The following is a 19336-nucleotide window of genomic DNA, read 5'->3' on the forward strand; positions in this document are numbered from 1 at the left end:
AAAAAATTTGACTTCCAAAACACAAATAATTCAACTAAAAATAAATAGTTACAAAATTCTAAAACCAATACCTAATCAAGAAAGTCAAAGTAAGAGGACAAAAATATTTTCAGATATTTAACCGGATATTCAATAATGAAAATTCTTAGAAAGTATTTTAAAAACCACATAACTAGGGTTGTTTAGAGTGCGGTCCGGACCGCACCAAACCGCAACACGAACCGTTTTTTCGCGGTTTGGATTGGTTTGCGGTTTAAAAATTGCAGTTTGGGTTGGATTTTAATTTTTGTAAACCAAACCCGCACCGCAAACCGCAATTATATATGTTTTTTTTTAAAAAAAATAAATACAATGACAAGGTAGCATACAAGTATAAAACTGAAAAAAAAGTTTGAGGTAAAGAACTTTAACACTTTTGATAAATCATTATTTAAACCAAACCGCACCAAACCATTTCGCGCGGTTCAGTTTGGGTTGGTTTGGCCAAAAGTGCGGTGCAGTTTGGGTTGGAAAAATATCAAACCGTATATTCGCGATTTGGGTTGGGTTACATCCCAAACCGCACCAACCCAAACAGCGAACACCCCTACACATAACTATCCAAATTTGACTTCCAAAACACAAATAATCCAACTAAAAACAAATAGTTACAAAATTTCTAAAACCAATACCTGATCAAGAAAGTCAAAGTAAGATGACAAAAACATACACCCTTTTTTCACAAATAATGATAAAACTATACATCTAATTACACATATACATACACCATAATACAAGAATTGGTAAAACAAAACACACCAATTATTATATACCAATTTCTCAAGTAGTCTCACTAACCTCATTATAACAAATTGCCCACCTCTTCTGAAACTCAATAACATTTATCTACCATTTTCTAACCTCTGAATTTTCTATTTCCCACCTAACTCTTATTCTCCCCTTACTATTTATTACCACTAAATTTCTTCATTCATCTACCATTCTTCTCTCATTTTCTTCTCTCTAAATTACCAGAAAAATTTACTCCTCCATTTTCAAACAACAAAAAAATGAGTATGGCAGCTATTCAAAGTAAACCAATTGATTCAGAAATCTCATCTCTAAAATCACCAACTTCATCAAAAACAGAGGATCATAAAACAGAGCATATCTTTAAATCAAGACTACCTGATATACACATCAAAAATAACCTCCCACTTCATTCTTACTTGTTTGAAAAACTCCCTGAGACCTCAGGGAGACCATGTTTGATTTCGGGCCGAACCGGGAAAATTTACTCTTATGCTGATACCCATCTCATTTGCCGGAAAACTGGTGCCGGATTATCAAAATTTGGCCTTAAAAAAGGTGATGTTGTGATGATTTTACTTCCAAATTGTCCTGAATTTGTGTTCACATTCTTTGGAGCTTCAATGATTGGTGCAATATCAACAACTGCTAATCCATTTTATACTTCTTCTGAGATTTTCAAGCAAGTTAAAGCTTCTGATACCAAAATGATCATTACTGAATCTCAATTTGTTGATAAACTTAGAGAAAATCAAGAGTTTAAGATTGGTGAAGATTTTAAAGTTTTCACAATTGATGATGCAGAGAATGAAAACCCACCTGAGAATTGTCTGAATTTCTCAATTCTATCGGAAACAGATGAATCTGATTTACCCGAAATCGAAATCGATCCTAATGACCCTGTTGCCCTGCCATTCTCATCAGGAACAACAGGGTTACCAAAAGGTGTGATCTTGACCCATAAAAGTTTATCAACTTGTGTTGCACAACAAGTTGATGGTGAAAACCCAAATATGAATTTAACAACAGAAGATGTTTTGCTTTGTGTTCTTCCTCTATTTCATATTTTCTCATTAAATTCAGTGTTAATGGTAGCATTAAGATCAGGAAGTGGGATCTTAATCATGCCTAAATTTGATATAAATTCATTGTTAGAGTTGATTCAGAAGCATAAAGTGTCGGTAGCAATGGTAGTTCCACCATTAGTGTTAGCATTAGCTAAGAATCCAATGGTTGAAAACTTTGATTTGAGCTCCATTAGAATGGTTATGTCTGGTGCTGCACCTCTTGGTAAAGAACTTGAAGATGCTCTTAGAGAAAGAATTCCTCAGGCTATTTTGGGTCAGGTAATAACTGATATACATTTACTTTGTTTTTTTGTTGTTTTCTTTCTTTTTTTATGGGTAACTTATGTTTGCTTTTGTTGTTTTTTTTGAATGAATTGGAAGTTAGTAAACTTTTATATTCTTGTTACACACAATTTTATGCCAAACAAAATTCTTATACCACCTAAGGATAGGAGTTTAGCTCAAGTGGTTAGAGCGCTCCTCCTTAGCTCCTGAGGTCAGGGGTTCGATCCTTACCCCTAACATTATGTTGGGGTATTTTCCTAACCTGTTATGCATGCCTTACCAGTTTAACCTTGTAGGGGTTAATCCTTGGACTGACTTAATTTCCTAATAAATAAATAAATAATTCTTATACCACCTAGTATTTACAATATTGTCTAATAAGATGGATGTTAGAAGTTCGATTCTTACTTCTTATAAAGTGAGATTCCTAAATTTTCCCTACTAAAAAAGTTGTTGAGTAAAAATAGCACGTATTGTTTAGACTTTAGAGTACTTAGTTTGTTAGACCTTTTAGTACAAAACTCCCGTATTATTTTATCTTGTATATAATGAGTATTTTTTTATCTTTCTCATTTAGAATCTTGAAACTATTTACAATTAGAGAGAATTTTTTAGATTTTTCTCAATATATAAGGAAAAATATAGTCATATAGGGTCTTATTTGATTCGTTTCAATGAGTATTTTGTTAATATTAAATTATTATAATTTATACTGATATGTATGTATAACAAATATTTGACGTAAAATAAATGCATTGACAAACGTGCAAAATCAAATAGAGAGGGGTAATTTGTTATAAGATTGAAGGTAAAAAGTGATTTTACAACATTTTATGGTGATTACTAATTGTTTTGGAGTTAGGTGAGGGTGTTAGTTGTAATTTTTTGTGGATAAATTGGAAACACATCACAAACTCCCAAAATATGGGTTGTAATAAATGGTAATGCCATGTGGGCCGCTAATTTTAGATCCATCTCAGAGTTGACTGCCCTACACTAAAATTTGTAAAAGTCTTCCCTAATTATAATTTATGATCATTCAATGAAAAGAATTAACTAACTTGAAGGAGACTTCTTCTTGCTTTATAAGAAACCATTAATGCGATATAGATGTTGAGAAATGAGAAGTTACATTAGTACGATTTCTTGGATCTCTGTTATATTTTACTAATGGTAAAGAAACACAGAAAAACGAAATGCAGTCTTAAAAGTTACATAAAATAAGTTAAAAAAATGGAAAAAACAAGTATTAGTTAATCATTTTTATATAAATTAATACAAATTTTTATCATAATTTACAATTAATATTCATTTTAAGTAATACTCCCTCTGTTTTTTTTTTATCATTCCTACTTTAACTTTGCACGTTTGCCAATGCACGTTTTAAAACTTAAATATCTTTCATTATATATTAGTAAAAATTATAACGATTGAATATTAATAAAGTACTAATTGAGACGAATCAAACAAGACCCCACATGACTATGTTTTTTCTTATAAATTGAGAACATTTGAGAAGATTCTCTCTATGCATGAATAGTGTCAAGATTCTAAGTGAGAAAGATAAAAAAAAACAGAGGGAGTAGTCCATAAAACATATTCTTTCAATGTATTTTTTTAAGTAGACGTAAACCTGGCGAAATTATATATGACTTATATGAAGTATCTAATTACATGCTCTAAAATTACCTTTATAGTACAATTAATTTACTCAAAACATAGTTTTTAAAATGGTTGACTTAAAATAGTATGAATATCAACGTGTAATAAAACTAATTTAAAACATATAATCTCTATTACGGAAGGGGGAGGAAGATGGTGTCCCGTTTAAAAATACTAGATTCTCCGTAATGATCTAATGGAATAATATAAAATTACAAAAAAAAAAACATTTTAAGAATCGTTTCCATTTCAACTTTGCATTTTTAGTGAATATATGAAAATATTTTAAATTGGTACATGTATCGCGTGCATATAAGAATAGTATGACCATATACGAAGATTTTGATGATTAAGTGTATAGATTTTTCTAAGTAGCCAACAAATATAAATATTGCTTTGACATTCTACAGTGACATATACATCCACTTTTACAGTGTATATTATAGTAGATACAAAGAACTTTTTATAAAATATCGATTACGATTTCATCATAATCTGACTATTGTGTTCAAATTGAGATATTCATATCATGGGGGAACCTAACTAACTTCGTTTTTTCTGGGTTCTGGCGATATACTTTTTATGTTGGTGCTTTATTTATTGGTTTCATGAGATAAATGAGATGTTTGTTGGAAGTTTTTTATACTCTAGTCTTTAATTTATTGGGCCCTTTGTGTTCTTTACATGTTTGGTTATTTACTGTATTCCTACAACTTGATGACATCAATAAAAATTGGGTTACCGAGACCCATGTCATATAATCTGAAAATTAACAACTTTTGTTACACTATGTGCACACAAATAAAAGACTGTGTAATGCGATGACATAGGGAATTTTTCTATGAGAGACAATCAACTCTTCGATTCTAATCGAAAAATACATTCGTAAAATGACAATGTTTATTCTTGTGTAGGGCTATGGAATGACGGAAGCCGGACCAGTATTGTCCATGTGCCCAGGATTTGCCAAGGAGCCTCTCCCAACGAAGGCGGGCTCGTGTGGTATTGTTGTTAGAAACGCTGAAATGAAAATTGTTGATCCTGATACTGGTGCCTCTGTTGGCTACAATGAGCCCGGAGAGATTTGCATTCGTGGTGAACAAATCATGAAAGGTACTAACACTTGCGTTAAAAATATGTGTGTTACCACCATTTTTATTAGATGTATGATTTGACTTGTTTGCAAGGTCAACAAATTAATTTTGCACCAACAGTATGAAAATTTTGGGGGAGGTTGTGTTGATTCATTATACACTATTAGCTTGCTCGATTGAACATGGTCCTTAAACTTTACTAACCGTGTGACACGAACAGGTTACTTGAATGATCCAGCTTCAACAGCAGCAACAATCGACGTTGAAGGTTGGCTTCACACCGGTGATATAGGATATGTTGATGATGACGATGAAGTTTACATTGTTGATCGAGTTAAGGAGATCATTAAATACAAAGGATTTCAGGTTAGTGTACCTCATTTGTTGTTTCTTGATCCATATCAGTTCTATGTTCTCACACCCAAACTATATTATGGCACAAGATTTAGACTATATCTCCTTTCTTTTAGTTGCAACATTTGATTGTTTTAATATACTCACCAAAAAGTCATTTGTTACAACTAAAGAAAGTATTATATTGTCTATATATATGATGGTATACGCACACTATACTGAATATCAGTAACCGTGACAACAAACATTGATCATTAAACAAATCACGTTTTCGACTAAAAGTTATTTTAGTTTAGTAAAAATCATATGAAAAGAACACTCTCTAATTTGTTTCACAAAGTTTGATATCACACTTATATGATTTGTAACATTTATACACATGACATATATACACATTGGACAATTTTACTCGAGTAACAGATGTGCCACGTGACGTGTATACATTGTTACGCACGCCTTTTAATATATTTGTATAGATTGCATTAACGTATCAAGTACCACACATTTGGTAGAATTACCAATTAATATGATTCTTTGAATGTCAAAATTCAGGTTCCACCAGCAGAATTAGAGGCCCTTCTAATTAACCATCCATCAATTGCTGATGCTGCTGTCGTCCCGTAAGTCTCATAATTTTTTCCCTTCTTTGTCTCATTTATGGAGTAATATCATAGATTAAGCTCATTAATTATGAATTATGTACTTAATTAATAAACTCTTGATCTATTAATTACAGTCAAAAGGATGAAGCTGCTGGGGAAGTTCCTATTGCTTTTGTAGTTAGATCTACTAATGGAGTAGATCTTACAGAAGAATCAGTTAAACAATACATTGCCAAGCAGGTATAAATCATAATTATACAACTAATAATACTCCATAGTTACTTAATTATGGATTATCTAACTATATGTTATACTATATACTACAATTATTAAGCAAGATTATACTATATACTACAATTATTAAGCAAGATTATACTATATACTACAATTATTAAGCAAGATTCCATGCACCAACCATGCATATAACCAGTGTTACTCCAACACCTTCATTTACCTAAAAATAAGGTGTCGTGTCGTGTCGTGTCTGACACGACACTTTACTTGGATAAACAATTAACTTTTTTCTACAAAATAACAGAGTCGGACACTTGAACACCCGTATCTGAATAGACACTTAAACCGTGTCTAGCATATAACTATTCAAGTAAAAGATATACTATACTTATTTGCTAATAATAATGTTTTGTTCATGAAAAACAGGTTGTATTTTACAAGAAGCTTCACAAAGTGTACTTCATACATGCCATTCCTAAATCTGCCTCCGGGAAAATTCTTAGGAAAGAGCTCCGAGCTCGCCTCGCCGCCTCGCCTGCCACCACTCTTTAAATTTTTATATGGTTGAACAAATAATTATGTGAATTAATTTGTATTATCATAGTTAAATTAATTGTAAGTTATACCTGATAAAATGATAATTATGTGAAATGCAATGCTGAGGTGCTGAGCAAGTCTACCACACTCAAGTCTCAACAAAAACAATCATCAAGACAATCCAGCATATATGTCATGTGAAAATGATCATTATTATTGTAGCTGAATTTTTACTCCATTTTTTGTAACTTTTTTTGGTTTCTTTGGTCTGTTAGAGTTGTGATTTTTTGATTGCTTTGTTTGCAAAAATAAATATTCTATATTATAGAGGGAAATAATAAGGGGAGATTAATTAATGTTCTTGTGATCCTCTCTTAAGTCTTAACTTTTAACATGTTGTATACAATGATTATATCAATAAATGTGAATTTGTTCCTTTTCAATTGTAGAGTATTAGATTTAAAGTGATTGGTATTATTAAGTTGGAATTTTGGACATTTGCTGGAAAATACATTTAATTAAGTGGTATTCTTGAGCAACGATTAAACATCACTAAGTAGATATATACTAAAACAATTACCAAGCTTGACATATGTTTATCTCTAATCGAAATAAGTTCGTCCAAAAAATCGTTTGTGAAATATTCTTCTTCGACCAAACACGAAATCAATCAATCTTGTATTGGTTGTCAAATCCATCTCAAAATCCTTTTAGGTGGGGGTGTTCATTTCAGATATTCAATCCGATTCGAAATTTCGAATTGGAGAAAATGTGATCCAAACCGATCCGAAATCTTCGAATTGGATATCCGAAAACTAAAAACTCAAAATTTTCAAAGGATAAGCTCCTAAAATAAGTTTCAGATCTGATCGTTGGATATCCAACCTTGAAACTGGATATTTCGGATAGAATATTAAAAAAAAACCGAAAATTTATTCGTTTCGGAATTTTCGGATATGTGAAAACGGAAATTCCCGATCCGTCTATGACCCGGAGTATCTTAAAAACTAAAAAAACAGATCGAATATCCGGAAACCTGGATCGGATCGACCATATTGGATATTTATGAACACCCTTAAGAAGTGAAAGCAATGGAACCAAATAAACCATGAGAGTATTTTGGAAGAATCAATCACAAATTGGAGCTTATACTACTATCTTAGACAACGTGATAATTTTATATGAATAATGTAAAAGTATACGTAATCTTTACTCATGGACAAAGCTATATCACTAAGTTATGATTTCAAAAAACTAATTATATCATCATATATGCTCCACTTGGCAACAAGAAAAATAAATGGTAAAATAAAATAACTTTTCATCTCATCGTAATAAACTGATTGCACGAGGGAGATTATACATCTCAATTGGTAGACCTCACAATTACAACTTCAACATCTAATTGTCCCATACAATATTGTTTGGTAAATACATTTTTCATCAACTGAAAATAAAAAAGATATTCAAACTTTTTTTATTAAATTATTCTTTCAAATACACGTCTATAATTTAACTAACACTATTTTCGATTTTACCAAACACGCTTATACAAACATCAACGGCTAACAACCAATCGCCAACCATCAATCATCAAACTCAAACACCCTAGTGCATTCTTAGCCCACTTTGGAAGTTGAGAGAAATTCATTAAACCCTTACCCACAAATACCCGGTTCAGTGCACAAAACATGGCCTAAAAAATCACTCTCAAACATTCCAAAACCGCCATGTTTCAAACCCTACCAAAACCCTGAACAAAAATCTCACACATTTTTCTTCATCCTGCAAATCAAGCCAATTAATTTCTCTCCTTAAAACAAAACCCTTAATTCAATTAATTCAAAAACCCACTTTCAATTCACTCAAAAATTGTAAAACAACAACAAAAAAAAAAGCTTCATTTGTAACAATGGCGGCTGCAAAAGCTTGTGCAGCCGGGCTAATTTCAGCTGTAGCCGCTGCAACTATGGGTGTTGAACACGCTTATGCTGATTCCCCTTTAAAGTTCTCTCCTTTCTCTTCTTCTCCGGCGCCATCAGCCGGAAATGCGCCGGCTCAAGCCGCCGGAAATGCGGTGGCTGAAAATACGGCGCCGTCGGAGCCGAGTGAGCCGCCTAAGCCGAGAAATGATAACCCAAGAACTACTTCATCTGGGTTCGATCCTGAGGCATTGGAAAGAGGTGCTAAAGCTGTGGAAAGGATTAAGAACTCTAAGCGTCCTAATGAGGTTTTTTTTTTCTCTCTCCTCAATTTTTGATCAATTTTATGTTTTTTGTTGAATGTTTGTTGTTAGAAATGAAATTATTATGTTGGGTGTGTTGAATAATTGATGTTTTTTATGGAATTTTTGGGTTGGGATGTTTAAAAGGGTAGTTTTGATTTGTGTTGGGGATGAAGTAATGAGTGTGTTTGGTTTTTGATTTGAAATGCAGGTGTTTAAGATAATATTGGAGCAGGAAAAAACCAAGCAGACTGAAACGGCGGCGAAGGCGGATGAGTTTAAGGCAATGAAAGCTCAAGCTGAGGCAGTAAGTTGACATTAATGTTTTGTGAATGGGAGGTTTTTTTGTTGATCATATAGTTGCTTAATTGATGTTATCTATGTCATGAAATTTTGGGTTTTTTTGTTGATCATATGGTTGCTTAATTGATGTTATCTATGGGATGAAGTTTTGGGTTTCTTTTGTTGATCATATAGTTGCTTAATTGATGTTATCTATGGCATGAAATTGTGGGTTTTTTTTTGCTGATCATATGGTTGCTTAATTGATGTTATCTATGGCATGAAATTGTGGGTTTTTATTATTTGAGGTCAATTTAGTTGAAGTACACCACTGAATTTTTTCATGTTTGAACATGTTTTGTTCATGTGTACCTTAGGATAGTACCGGCTATCGAGGCAGTGAAGTTTATAAGAAATATTGTTGAACTTTTTTTTATTGAATCGAGGAAGAAATCAATAAACGGACCATTTGCTTCTTTAGTCTAGAACCTGGTGGTAAATTGGTAATGGTGATATATACTACTTATTGGAGATTCCGTTAGCAAAGTTATTAAAATCGCGATTCAAATCTTGAAATTTTACGATTTTACTATTCAAAATATCGTAGACGATTCGATTAATTTCTTTTGACTAGCGAGAACCTCGCAAATTGAAATCATGCTAACAAAGCAAGTAATAGATATGTATTGTTAGTTATTGCCAATATAGTGGATAAACAACTATTTTTTTCCAATTTTTAGGTTTTTTTAACTTATAATTTTAGCACATTCAATGAAGATTGAGTGTAATATCTTGATTATACGTGTTTGTAGAATCTTACGATTCGATTCGAAAGGTCGTTTCCGATTCAAACTAAAATCTCGATTTCTACAACTTTGTCTGTTAGCATTCTTCAGTGACATTGATCGAGGGAAATAAACATGTGACTTGATGTGGTTAGCATTGGTTCTCTATCTATGCAGGAGAAGCAGAGGGTGTTGTATGAAGAACAGAAGAAACTAAATCAGATTCAAGCGGAAATTAAAGCCAAGATGGCAAAATATGAAGATGACTTGGCTAGAAAAAGGATGGTGGTATGTAACATAATTACAGTTTTGTCGCATAAATGTGAGTGGATGAGATATAAATTTACGCTTTTTGGCAGGCAGAGCATGAATATCAAAGAACGAGAAATCAGGAGCTTGTAGATCTGCAAGAAAAGTCTGCTTTAAGACAAAATGATGCTAAGCGAGCAACAGAAGAGCAGATACAAGCTCAGCGACGTCAAACTGAAAGAGAGAAGGCTGAAATTGAACGTGAAACCATTAAAGTGAGAGCATTGGCGGAAGCAGAAGGGAGAGCCCATGAAGCAAAGTTGTCGGAAGAAATTAATAGACGTATGCTTGGGGACCGGACAAAAGCTGAAACAGAGAAATGGGTTTCAGCCATAAACACCACTTTTGAACATATTGGAGGTATTCCGCTCTAGTAGATTTATGCTTATGGAATATTTATGCATGATCTTTTATGCAAGTGTTGTGTAAAATGGGGGGGGTGGACGACATTAAGATGACAGGTTAAGAGACAGGAGGTTTTGGTTGATGCCTTGGCTCCATGAATTTGTTTGAAGTTCATTCTTAAACCTTTCCCTACTTTTAGGCCTCACTTTTCCTTTTTTATCGTAAATTAGATGATCACCTGTGTACCATGTCTTATGTTACTACATGTTTCGTATAGTTGCGCCTACATGCATGTTGGTATGTTCTTTACATGACTTGTCTCCTATTTATTGAGGTGCTATTTGAGTTGAGTTGATTGGAATTTTTCATTCTTGAATTTGGTGATGAAGCAGCTACTGAATAATTGCTTTCGCGTGATCATGTGATACCTTTATCGTTTAGAGGCAATGAAATGAAATTTCCTATGAATTTTCTTTACCCATGTACTCCCTCTGTATTTTTTTATCTTTCCTACTTTGACTTTGCACGTTTGCCAATGCACTTATTCTACGTTAAATATCTTTCATTACATTTTAGTAAAAAATTATAATAATTGAATATTAATAAAGTACTCATTGAGACGAATCAACAAGACCCCACATGACTATATTTTTTTCTTATGTATTGAGAAAAATATAAAAGATTCTCTCTAGTTGTGAATAGTGTCAAGATTCTAAGTGAGAAAGATAAAAAAATATAGAGGGAGTACCTCTATTTCCTAGAAAGTACAATAAATTGTTTGGTGGATTAAGGAAATAATACTTCCCATGGGAAGTTCTACTTACCTAGGGAGGACTATGTAAGCAACTTCCTCCATTTTGTGGGAAGAACATTTCCTATATTGTCGCCTACCAAAAAACTTCACATACTTCTATTTCTTGGGAACTAATACTTCTCACGTTTTTGTATTTCAACCAACAAGCACTTATCGATATATACAGCCTTCAATATGTAGATTGGAAGCATTATTCTTTATATGTTTTACTAGACATTCCGGTTCATATTTGGTTATTTGTTATATCTTAGAAGAAATTTTATATTTTTCCACTAGACCAGTGTTAATACCTCTTCATTAAGTAGTTGCACAGCTCCACTATCATTTGTTTGTATAGTTAATTTGTTTTTTCATTCACTTCTTTAGGAGGTTTGCGAACTATATTAACGGATCAAAATAAGCTTGTTGTAGCTGTTGGTGGGGTCACTGCTCTTGCGGCAGGCATATATACCACAAGGTTTGTTGGAAGCTATTATGTTATTTTTTACTCCTGCAATATCGTTTTACTGGCTGTCAGTGGAAAATGCTCATTCTTAGTTTACGCTCTTGGTGGCCATGCTCTAGTGGAAGTTACCCTGTGGTTCGACTTTGTTGCCTTCAGCAGAAAAGAAATAGAAAGTTTGGTTTGCTCTTGAGACCTGTACTCAGTTTGTAGCTGGAAGCTAAACTTTTTCAGTCTGATTCTTCTAGAGATACTGATCTTTTGCTCGCTTAAAGGAAAAGGAATGCTTTCGTTTGATGTAACTTCAGCTGACTACCAATATCTCTGTCTCTTTGGTACTTCTCAATTTCAGTCATGAGGCCTAGTTCTAGTTGCCTGTGCTGGGTTGGGTAATCAAAAGTTACCATCTTCTATTGAAAATATTGCCAAACTTCACTGGAAGTACTGCTATATTTTGGCTACTAAAGCATTATATGTCTTGGTAATTTTCTCTACCTTCTGGTCATATTCTTTTGCAGAGAAGGGTGGGGGTTTATTGTTGAATCTGTAACTACTTACAGTGCGTTATAATACCTCCGTATAGTCTTCAAGTGAAGTTTTTTAGGTATACAAACTGCAGATCTGTGCTGTCTGCATGTTGATAAAAAGTTACGTTTGAAGTAAGGAAGTATATAGCCTTGCTAGTTGGATGAAATGCTGTCCTGTGTCCTAAAAATTCTGGGACTAAAATGTTCAATAATCTCTCAAATCTGAACATTGGCAACCCTATAGATTAAAGCATGTGGATCTAGTTTTCATCTTCTGGTTTTCAGGCAAGGGTTCTAGTCCATGGCTCAGGGTGTGAAGAAACATGGGACTGAGCTTCATCTAGTGGTGTCAGACAGAAGCTTTTAGTTTACAGCTGATGGTTCAGTCTGGTTTGTCTTTGCCAAAGTATGTGAGGAGACCTTCTAAATTTCTGATATTCCTAAGTAGAGTAGCCAGCTACATCCTGGATGGCGTAAGGAGTTTATTAACCCAATGACAGAGTACCCCCTGATAAAGTTGATTAGTCTGACTCATATCGTCTACATCTTCTGTGACAAATAACCTGGTATTTTGCATGTGTGTGTGTCAAGTGTATGTTTGTATATGCGCAGAGCCACTAGCATGGGAGCATTTATGGTTAAAGTTATGTTGTTGTTTTGAACTTCTAATTGGTCATATTTTTTCAAGTTTTGATGTTCAAATTATATATTTTGCAGAGAAGGAGCTAAAGTAGTGTGGAGCTACATAGACAGGATACTGGGACAACCTTCTTTGATTAGAGAATCCTCGAGAGGAAAATATCCATGGTCTGGTGCTGCTTCTCGTGCCATGAGTACACTCCGTGGTTCTAATGGAGGGACTGTTTCCACGAACGGAAATGGTTTTGGAGATGTTATTTTACATCCCTCACTTCAGAAGAGAATCCAGCAGCTAGCTTCTGCAACGGCAAATACAAAAGCTCATCAAGCACCATTCCGTAATATGCTTTTCTATGGCCCTCCAGGGACAGGGAAAACAATGGCTGCACGAGAGCTAGCTCAGAAATCTGTATGACATCTGATCTCATACAGTTTGTCTTTGATTAAGTCTTGATTTAGTTATTGAAGTCATAGTATTATGATCAATGAGCTTCTTGAATCTTGAGAGCACGGATCATGGTTTTCTTTTGTAGTTTGGGTAATAGAATAACTTGTTGATACTTGTCTATGACATCAGTGCTGAATCCTGCATTATTGAATCAGTGGTTGTGTTCTGACCTTAAAGAGGGACATCGGAGTCGAAAAGTCCATCCAAAACTGATCTGTTAGTTAGTAGGACATCGGGAGTGTGGATAGTCAGTGTTGATAGAGTTGTGATTACTAACGATCGCGCTTCAGGTTTTCATGTATTATTACATATCAGATATATGCTTTAGAAAACAGGGGAGACAGTAGTAGACATGTTTATGCTCCTGAAACTTACTAGCATCACTTCCTGATTAGAATTTTGGTTTGTGTGTTATTAGGGCTTGGACTATGCATTGATGACAGGAGGAGATGTGGCACCACTAGGTGCACAAGCAGTTACAAAGATACACCAGTTGTTTGACTGGGCAAAGAAGTCAAATAGGGGTCTGCTGTTATTTATTGATGAAGCTGATGCGTTCCTTTGCGAGTAAGTTACATCGACCTCTAAAATCTGTACTCATTTTCTAATATCACCAGTTCGACTGGGCAAAGAAGTCAAATAGGGGTCTGCTGTTATTTGTCAATGGAAACTTTCCGTCAATACACACTGTCAACATCTTCATAGTTACCTAACCTGCTTATACGTAATAATTTCTTAACTTGAAGTTCTATTGGTTGTCTAATTCTAGATGGTGCTTTGTGGAGTCATGGGAACTCTGGCTCTACAAACTTCCTTACTAGAGACAGACTATGACCGCTGAGGTTGGGGTACATAGGACTTCATTATCATGAACAAAGAGGTGGGAGGTTTACCCATTGAGCCTTGAGAACTGTCTCCTGTCACGTCATAATTTGGTGTACTTTGTGCCTTGATTCTGTTTTTATCCCATTTATTCTATGTGAATTGTTGTTTTCACTTTCCGAAGACGAACTTTGACTAATAACTTTGATTCAGATTCATCAATTAGATACAGAGTACATTCTTAATTAATCGGTCTTTCATAACATTAGATTATTGGATACTCTATCAATTTTAATGGTAGAATTACCTATATAAATTGCGTGTTCTATAAAAATAAGCCGAATTTAGTGGTCAAAGTATTACCTTGATAAGCAAGCGTCGGTTAATATGGAGATTAGGGAATAGTTGCTTCTTTGCATGCTACATCAAGTTTCTATCTTTTCCTAAGAACAGGCCTGATAAAATATAATCCTAATATATTTTATATTCTATCAAGGCCCAATATTTTGGACTATGGTAGCGGCCTTTTATATTTAGCTTCTTATGAGCTGGAATATAATGATGCTCTCTGTTACCCTTTTTCAGGCGAAACAAAACGTATATGAGTGAAGCTCAAAGGAGTGCACTAAATGCGCTCCTATTCCGAACAGGTGACCAGTCTAAGGATATAGTCCTAGCTCTTGCGACAAACCGTCCTGGAGATCTTGATTCAGCAGTAGCTGATCGTATTGATGAAGTACTGGAGTTCCCATTGCCGGGGGAGGATGAAAGATATAAACTACTGAAACTTTATCTTGATAAGTATATAGCCCAAGCTGGATCAAGAAAACCTGGGCTATTTTCAAATCTGTTTAAGAAACAACAGCAGAAAATAGAAATAAAAGGATTAACTGATGACCTTTTCAGAGAGGCTGCAGCTAAAACCCAAGGATTTTCAGGTAGAGAGATTGCAAAGCTAATGGCAAGTGTTCAAGCAGCTGTCTATGGCAGTGAAAATTGCATCCTTGATCCTCAATTGTTTCGCGAGGTTGTTGATTACAAGGTTGCTGAACATCAACAGAGAAGGAAGTTGGCTGGGATTGATGACAGTAGCGCACTGAAATCATAGACGGCTATCAGTAGTATTGGTGTAGCAATCTTGTCTTACTCTTCTCGTATTTTTTCTTCTTTTATCTTTGCTGGGTCTTCCTGTTTTTAGGGCTGTGAAGGCGGGTAGGATTATCATGGGAAGATTTAATCTTTTCTTTGCTGGTTACATTGATGTTTGTCAATATAATACCCCAATTAGTGGGAAATTTTTGGCATATTTTTACATCACAGTTCAGGCAAATGAAGTCTGCCATAGCTCCCAAGTTCATTGTTTCATCTGATGTATTTTACATGGTGGTGCTCATTTACCACTTTGTACAATAAAATCTTTATATAGAGAATCTTGATTCGGGTGTGAAATTGTGCAATGTTGTGACAGTACTGCCTGAAGTTACATAAGTGAATGGGTAAATCAACTTCAACTCTTCAAGTGTTTGTGCATATAAGACATTATGTGCCTCTACAAATTTAGCATGAATCCGAGGAATCGCCAGTATCTTTCTTTTTATTTCGTTCTTCTTCTCTATCGCCCGTAGAAGTTTCGGGCCATCTGTATTCTCGTTTCTTTCTGAAATTTATTGTGAAAGTATATTGAAGAATAGTTCCAACTTATTAAGCTTCTTTTTCATATAAAGAAAACTAAATTTATAAAGTTAATCTCTAGTTGATTAAAGGTCATTTTAGGATTTGAATTCAAAATTTCATTTCTAGCTACAACTTTAATTTTTTTTCTTTTTTATATTTCACCACAAATTCATCAAGTTGATGTAAAAAGCATAAATTTAACTTGCGAAATATAAAAGGCTGACTGTGATTACTTTACATATGAAGTTATTTATTTGTTATTACGTATAGTAGGGGATACTAATGATTGTTAGGATTACTTATGTCTGTTTTGAGCTACTGAGAGGATACTGATCAATATAGTGGGATTACTTATGATTTGAGATTACTTATATTCTTGAAAGATTAATTAATTATAATTTATACTTATTTATCAATCCGTAGATAGTGCACACGTCCATATGATGAGTAAGGTGCGCACATGTACATGACTAATAAGCCAAATGTACATGGATAACAAGTCAAATGAACACATATAAATAACTAACTAGTCAAATGAACATATATACATCTTTGTCAGTCACTAAAATTTGTCTTTATGTTCACAACCTAATACTTGATGTTCGTCATACTTACCTTTCTCACCATACGGACTATTTTTTTTGTTCTAATTGACACACCAAAATGGGCCATCAAAAAGACCCAAATATTTCATCATCTACCTTGAGCAACCCAGAAATATTCTCTCTCTTCCCTCTTTCACCACCTTTCTCTCTCCTATTCTTCGGTTCTTCCTTTATTTGGGTCGATCAATTGACAATGGCGTTGAGTTTGCTCAGAACTCTGGCAAAATCAACCGCTTTGCGCTCGAATGCGAAGAGCTTCTGCATCGTTAGCACTGAGGTCGTCACCTCCCACACTGATAAATGGATGCAGGTTACTATTTTACTTTTTTCTTCGTATAATTTTTTCTAATTTACTTTCTTTTATTGAGTTTTGATGCTTCAAATTATCTTTTTACTTCATTATTAGATCTGAATTTGTTGTTGTACATCTAATATAGTATTAGGTTTCCATCAATTTTTTTACAGTATGATTTCTGCTATATTAAATTAAGGTTTAGGGTTATGGAATTAGACTTGTGATTCTTTTGATCAGAGCAATTTTGATTATTTTCTGCTTCCTTTCGTTAATTGTTGAACCCCAATGTACACTTTTGTGTTTGATATTGTGTTCATTGTAATGTTTAGGGGAGGGGGATGATATCATTTCTATCAGATTAGGGTTTATGATTTCATCTGTATCGAATTAGGGATTAGATTGTTGAATTAGACCTAGAGATGAGTCATGTGAGGAGAATAAATGTTGAGAATTTTAGTGTTTCTTCATGAATTAGTTGAAATTGAATCGAATTCAAGTTAGGTGTTGAATTTTGTAAAGGGCCTTAGATGGGTAGTTGTTCTAGTCGTTCATCCCGCTGAAATACGTATAGGAATTTTGAAATTACTATTATTATTTTTTAACTTTTTTCCTCAAGACATAGGAGAGATTATCTTAAGATCATTTGTTAATGGCATTTTGGCCCTATTAAGCATTTATTGTATAGTAAGATTTTATCTTGCTTGTTTAATTATATCTTCTGAGGATTTTCGAATGTTATGAGCCATTGCTATATGCTTGGAAGGTTGGACACTTGTGCCTAAGGAGTTGATGGGGCTATGTACTGGTAATTTGTTGATCTGATTGTTGAAAAGATTTGTTCTTTCTCCCAAGTCCTAACACATAGGAGATATAACTTTTGTAACTATGGTTGATGTCACTAAGTCCTTCATTTAAGCAATTCATAATCCATAGCATAATGTTGTGCGTGCTTGAAATTTATGTGAAATTGTTGGTGGAATGTAATTAGCCCTTGTTAGATGTCTGCTTTGTTGTATCTAAAGTAGGTCATTTTAGGTTTCCGCTGAAGCTCATAAAATGAACCCATGTGATTGCTTGGTGGGTAATTAATGATGGATTTAGGTAGACTTGATAAGGGCAATGTAGTCCAACTGGGTAGCTTTTGTTACCAAAAGCGGAAATGTTGCAATAGATATGAAACTAGTAACTATAAAAAGAGGTATATGTTGCAATAGGAAAGGAAAGGAGGAAGTAGATTTTCTGTATGTGTGAAGTTTATGGTCTGTATGTGAGTTAAAAGATTCTATTAGCTTGGAGCAGTTACTCAAAGAAAGATGATGGAGACAAATCTGTTTTCATAGAAGTTTTCTCTTTCTGACTTTTTAAAAGAAAGAAAACTAAGTGGATTCAAGAAATAATTGTTATCTGACGATTATTGTGGCCATTTTGTTGGGGTTGCATGTGATTTTGACTTCAGAGACAAATGGGTGATCACTACTTCTAGCTACAAGCTTGCGTTATGGGAGTTGTTGCAGCTCCACACCTTTTCTATGTGTATCTTTGTTTGGTTATTCCCCTGTTTTACTTCCATTAATGATGTTGTGATCGTAGAAAGCATTTATAAGATATCTGTATTTTTTTCCTGCAAATTTGATCTGTTATAATGTGTTCTAGTGGCATCTTGCTATCTCTATTGATTCATGCAAAGAACTTGTGTGCTGCTCGAAGATAACTTCTCTCCCAAATGACATTCTTTATTGGTGTTATGGCTCATCAGAGTGTATATGAAAGCCTCCACTTAATTTTCATGAAAATGGAATATTTAGGAAATTTAGCTGGCTCCACGAAGTATTTTTGTCCGAGGTTGGAGAACCACCTACAATCAAATAAAAATTTATATGATCTATATGTTGCTCTTTTGTAGTACTGCATGTTTACATTATCTATTTGCTGTCTAGGATAAAAGCAAGAAGTCTCCAATGGAGTTGATCAACGAAGTACCTCCCATTAAAGTGGAAGGCCGAATAGTTGCTTGTGAAGGAGGTTAGATTGAATTGATAAGACTTTTTAAAGTCATCACTCTTTAAGTAGACAGTATCTTTTGAATCTCTTATGCTGACAATGACCTATTGGGAAGCTATAATAGTTAGAGTGCAAAATCAATTGACATGTTTTATTCTCTTTCCTGGTGGCAGCTAAGAATCCTTTGGGGCACCCGATTGAGTACATATGTCTCGACCTGGACGCACCAGCAATCTGCAAGTATTGTGGCTTGCGCTACGTTCAAGATCATGGTCATCATCATCATTAGAAACTGTTTTACCAATTTGTCTATGTAATTCCCCAATCTGAAAACTGAGGGAATAATGTCAATGTAGCTTACATTTTTGTGCTTGCATCCTTGTTTCCATGTAAGTCTTGTGTGCTCCTTGCATTTTGCTTCACAGAACGACAACGGTTTAATCCAATGGACATAGTTGATTCTTGAAAATAATGAACACACTTAATTTCATTTTTTTTAA

At 34.2% G+C, this 19336-nt stretch overlaps 3 protein-coding genes across 3 annotated transcripts; all 3 read left to right on the plus strand.

Annotated features, from left to right (window-relative positions):
* Positions 1-809: 809 nt before the first annotated feature.
* LOC104888010 (4-coumarate--CoA ligase 2) lies at positions 810-7067 on the plus strand. The gene is made up of 6 exons (XM_010672817.4): positions 810-2135; positions 4718-4916; positions 5118-5263; positions 5804-5871; positions 5988-6093; positions 6514-7067. The coding sequence occupies exons 1-6, from the start codon at positions 1050-1052 to the stop codon at positions 6637-6639; spliced, it is 1731 nt and encodes a 576-aa protein (XP_010671119.1). The 5' UTR covers positions 810-1049; the 3' UTR covers positions 6640-7067.
* A 1200-nt stretch (positions 7068-8267) lies between these two features.
* On the plus strand, positions 8268-15710 carry LOC104888011 (uncharacterized). The gene is made up of 8 exons (XM_010672818.4): positions 8268-8854; positions 9060-9155; positions 10093-10203; positions 10275-10584; positions 11750-11840; positions 13070-13400; positions 13858-14006; positions 14847-15710. The coding sequence occupies exons 1-8, from the start codon at positions 8537-8539 to the stop codon at positions 15367-15369; spliced, it is 1929 nt and encodes a 642-aa protein (XP_010671120.1). The 5' UTR covers positions 8268-8536; the 3' UTR covers positions 15370-15710.
* Positions 15711-16599: 889 nt separating this feature from the next.
* On the plus strand, positions 16600-19336 carry LOC104888012 (NADH dehydrogenase [ubiquinone] iron-sulfur protein 6, mitochondrial). The gene is made up of 3 exons (XM_010672819.3): positions 16600-16850; positions 18773-18857; positions 19010-19336. The coding sequence occupies exons 1-3, from the start codon at positions 16734-16736 to the stop codon at positions 19123-19125; spliced, it is 318 nt and encodes a 105-aa protein (XP_010671121.2). The 5' UTR covers positions 16600-16733; the 3' UTR covers positions 19126-19336.

The sequence above is a fragment of the Beta vulgaris genome, chromosome 3, assembly GCF_026745355.1.
Source record: "Beta vulgaris subsp. vulgaris cultivar EL10 chromosome 3, EL10.2, whole genome shotgun sequence".
NCBI lineage: Eukaryota > Viridiplantae > Streptophyta > Magnoliopsida > Caryophyllales > Amaranthaceae > Beta > Beta vulgaris.

Coding starts and splice junctions, on each gene's coding strand:
- LOC104888012 (XM_010672819.3), top strand. CDS start 16,734: ATGGCGTTGAGTTTGCTCAGAACTCTGGCAAAATCAACCGCTTTGCGC. Junction 16,851..18,772: donor ACACTGATAAATGGATGCAG/GTTACTATTTTA, acceptor TTTGCTGTCTAG/GATAAAAGCAAGAAGTCTCC. Junction 18,858..19,009: donor AATAGTTGCTTGTGAAGGAG/GTTAGATTGAAT, acceptor TCCTGGTGGCAG/CTAAGAATCCTTTGGGGCAC.
- LOC104888010 (XM_010672817.4), top strand. CDS start 1,050: ATGAGTATGGCAGCTATTCAAAGTAAACCAATTGATTCAGAAATCTCA. Junction 4,917..5,117: donor TGGTGAACAAATCATGAAAG/GTACTAACACTT, acceptor TGACACGAACAG/GTTACTTGAATGATCCAGCT. Junction 6,094..6,513: donor AACAATACATTGCCAAGCAG/GTATAAATCATA, acceptor CATGAAAAACAG/GTTGTATTTTACAAGAAGCT.
- LOC104888011 (XM_010672818.4), top strand. CDS start 8,537: ATGGCGGCTGCAAAAGCTTGTGCAGCCGGGCTAATTTCAGCTGTAGCC. Junction 9,156..10,092: donor TGAAAGCTCAAGCTGAGGCA/GTAAGTTGACAT, acceptor CTATCTATGCAG/GAGAAGCAGAGGGTGTTGTA. Junction 10,204..10,274: donor TGGCTAGAAAAAGGATGGTG/GTATGTAACATA, acceptor GCTTTTTGGCAG/GCAGAGCATGAATATCAAAG.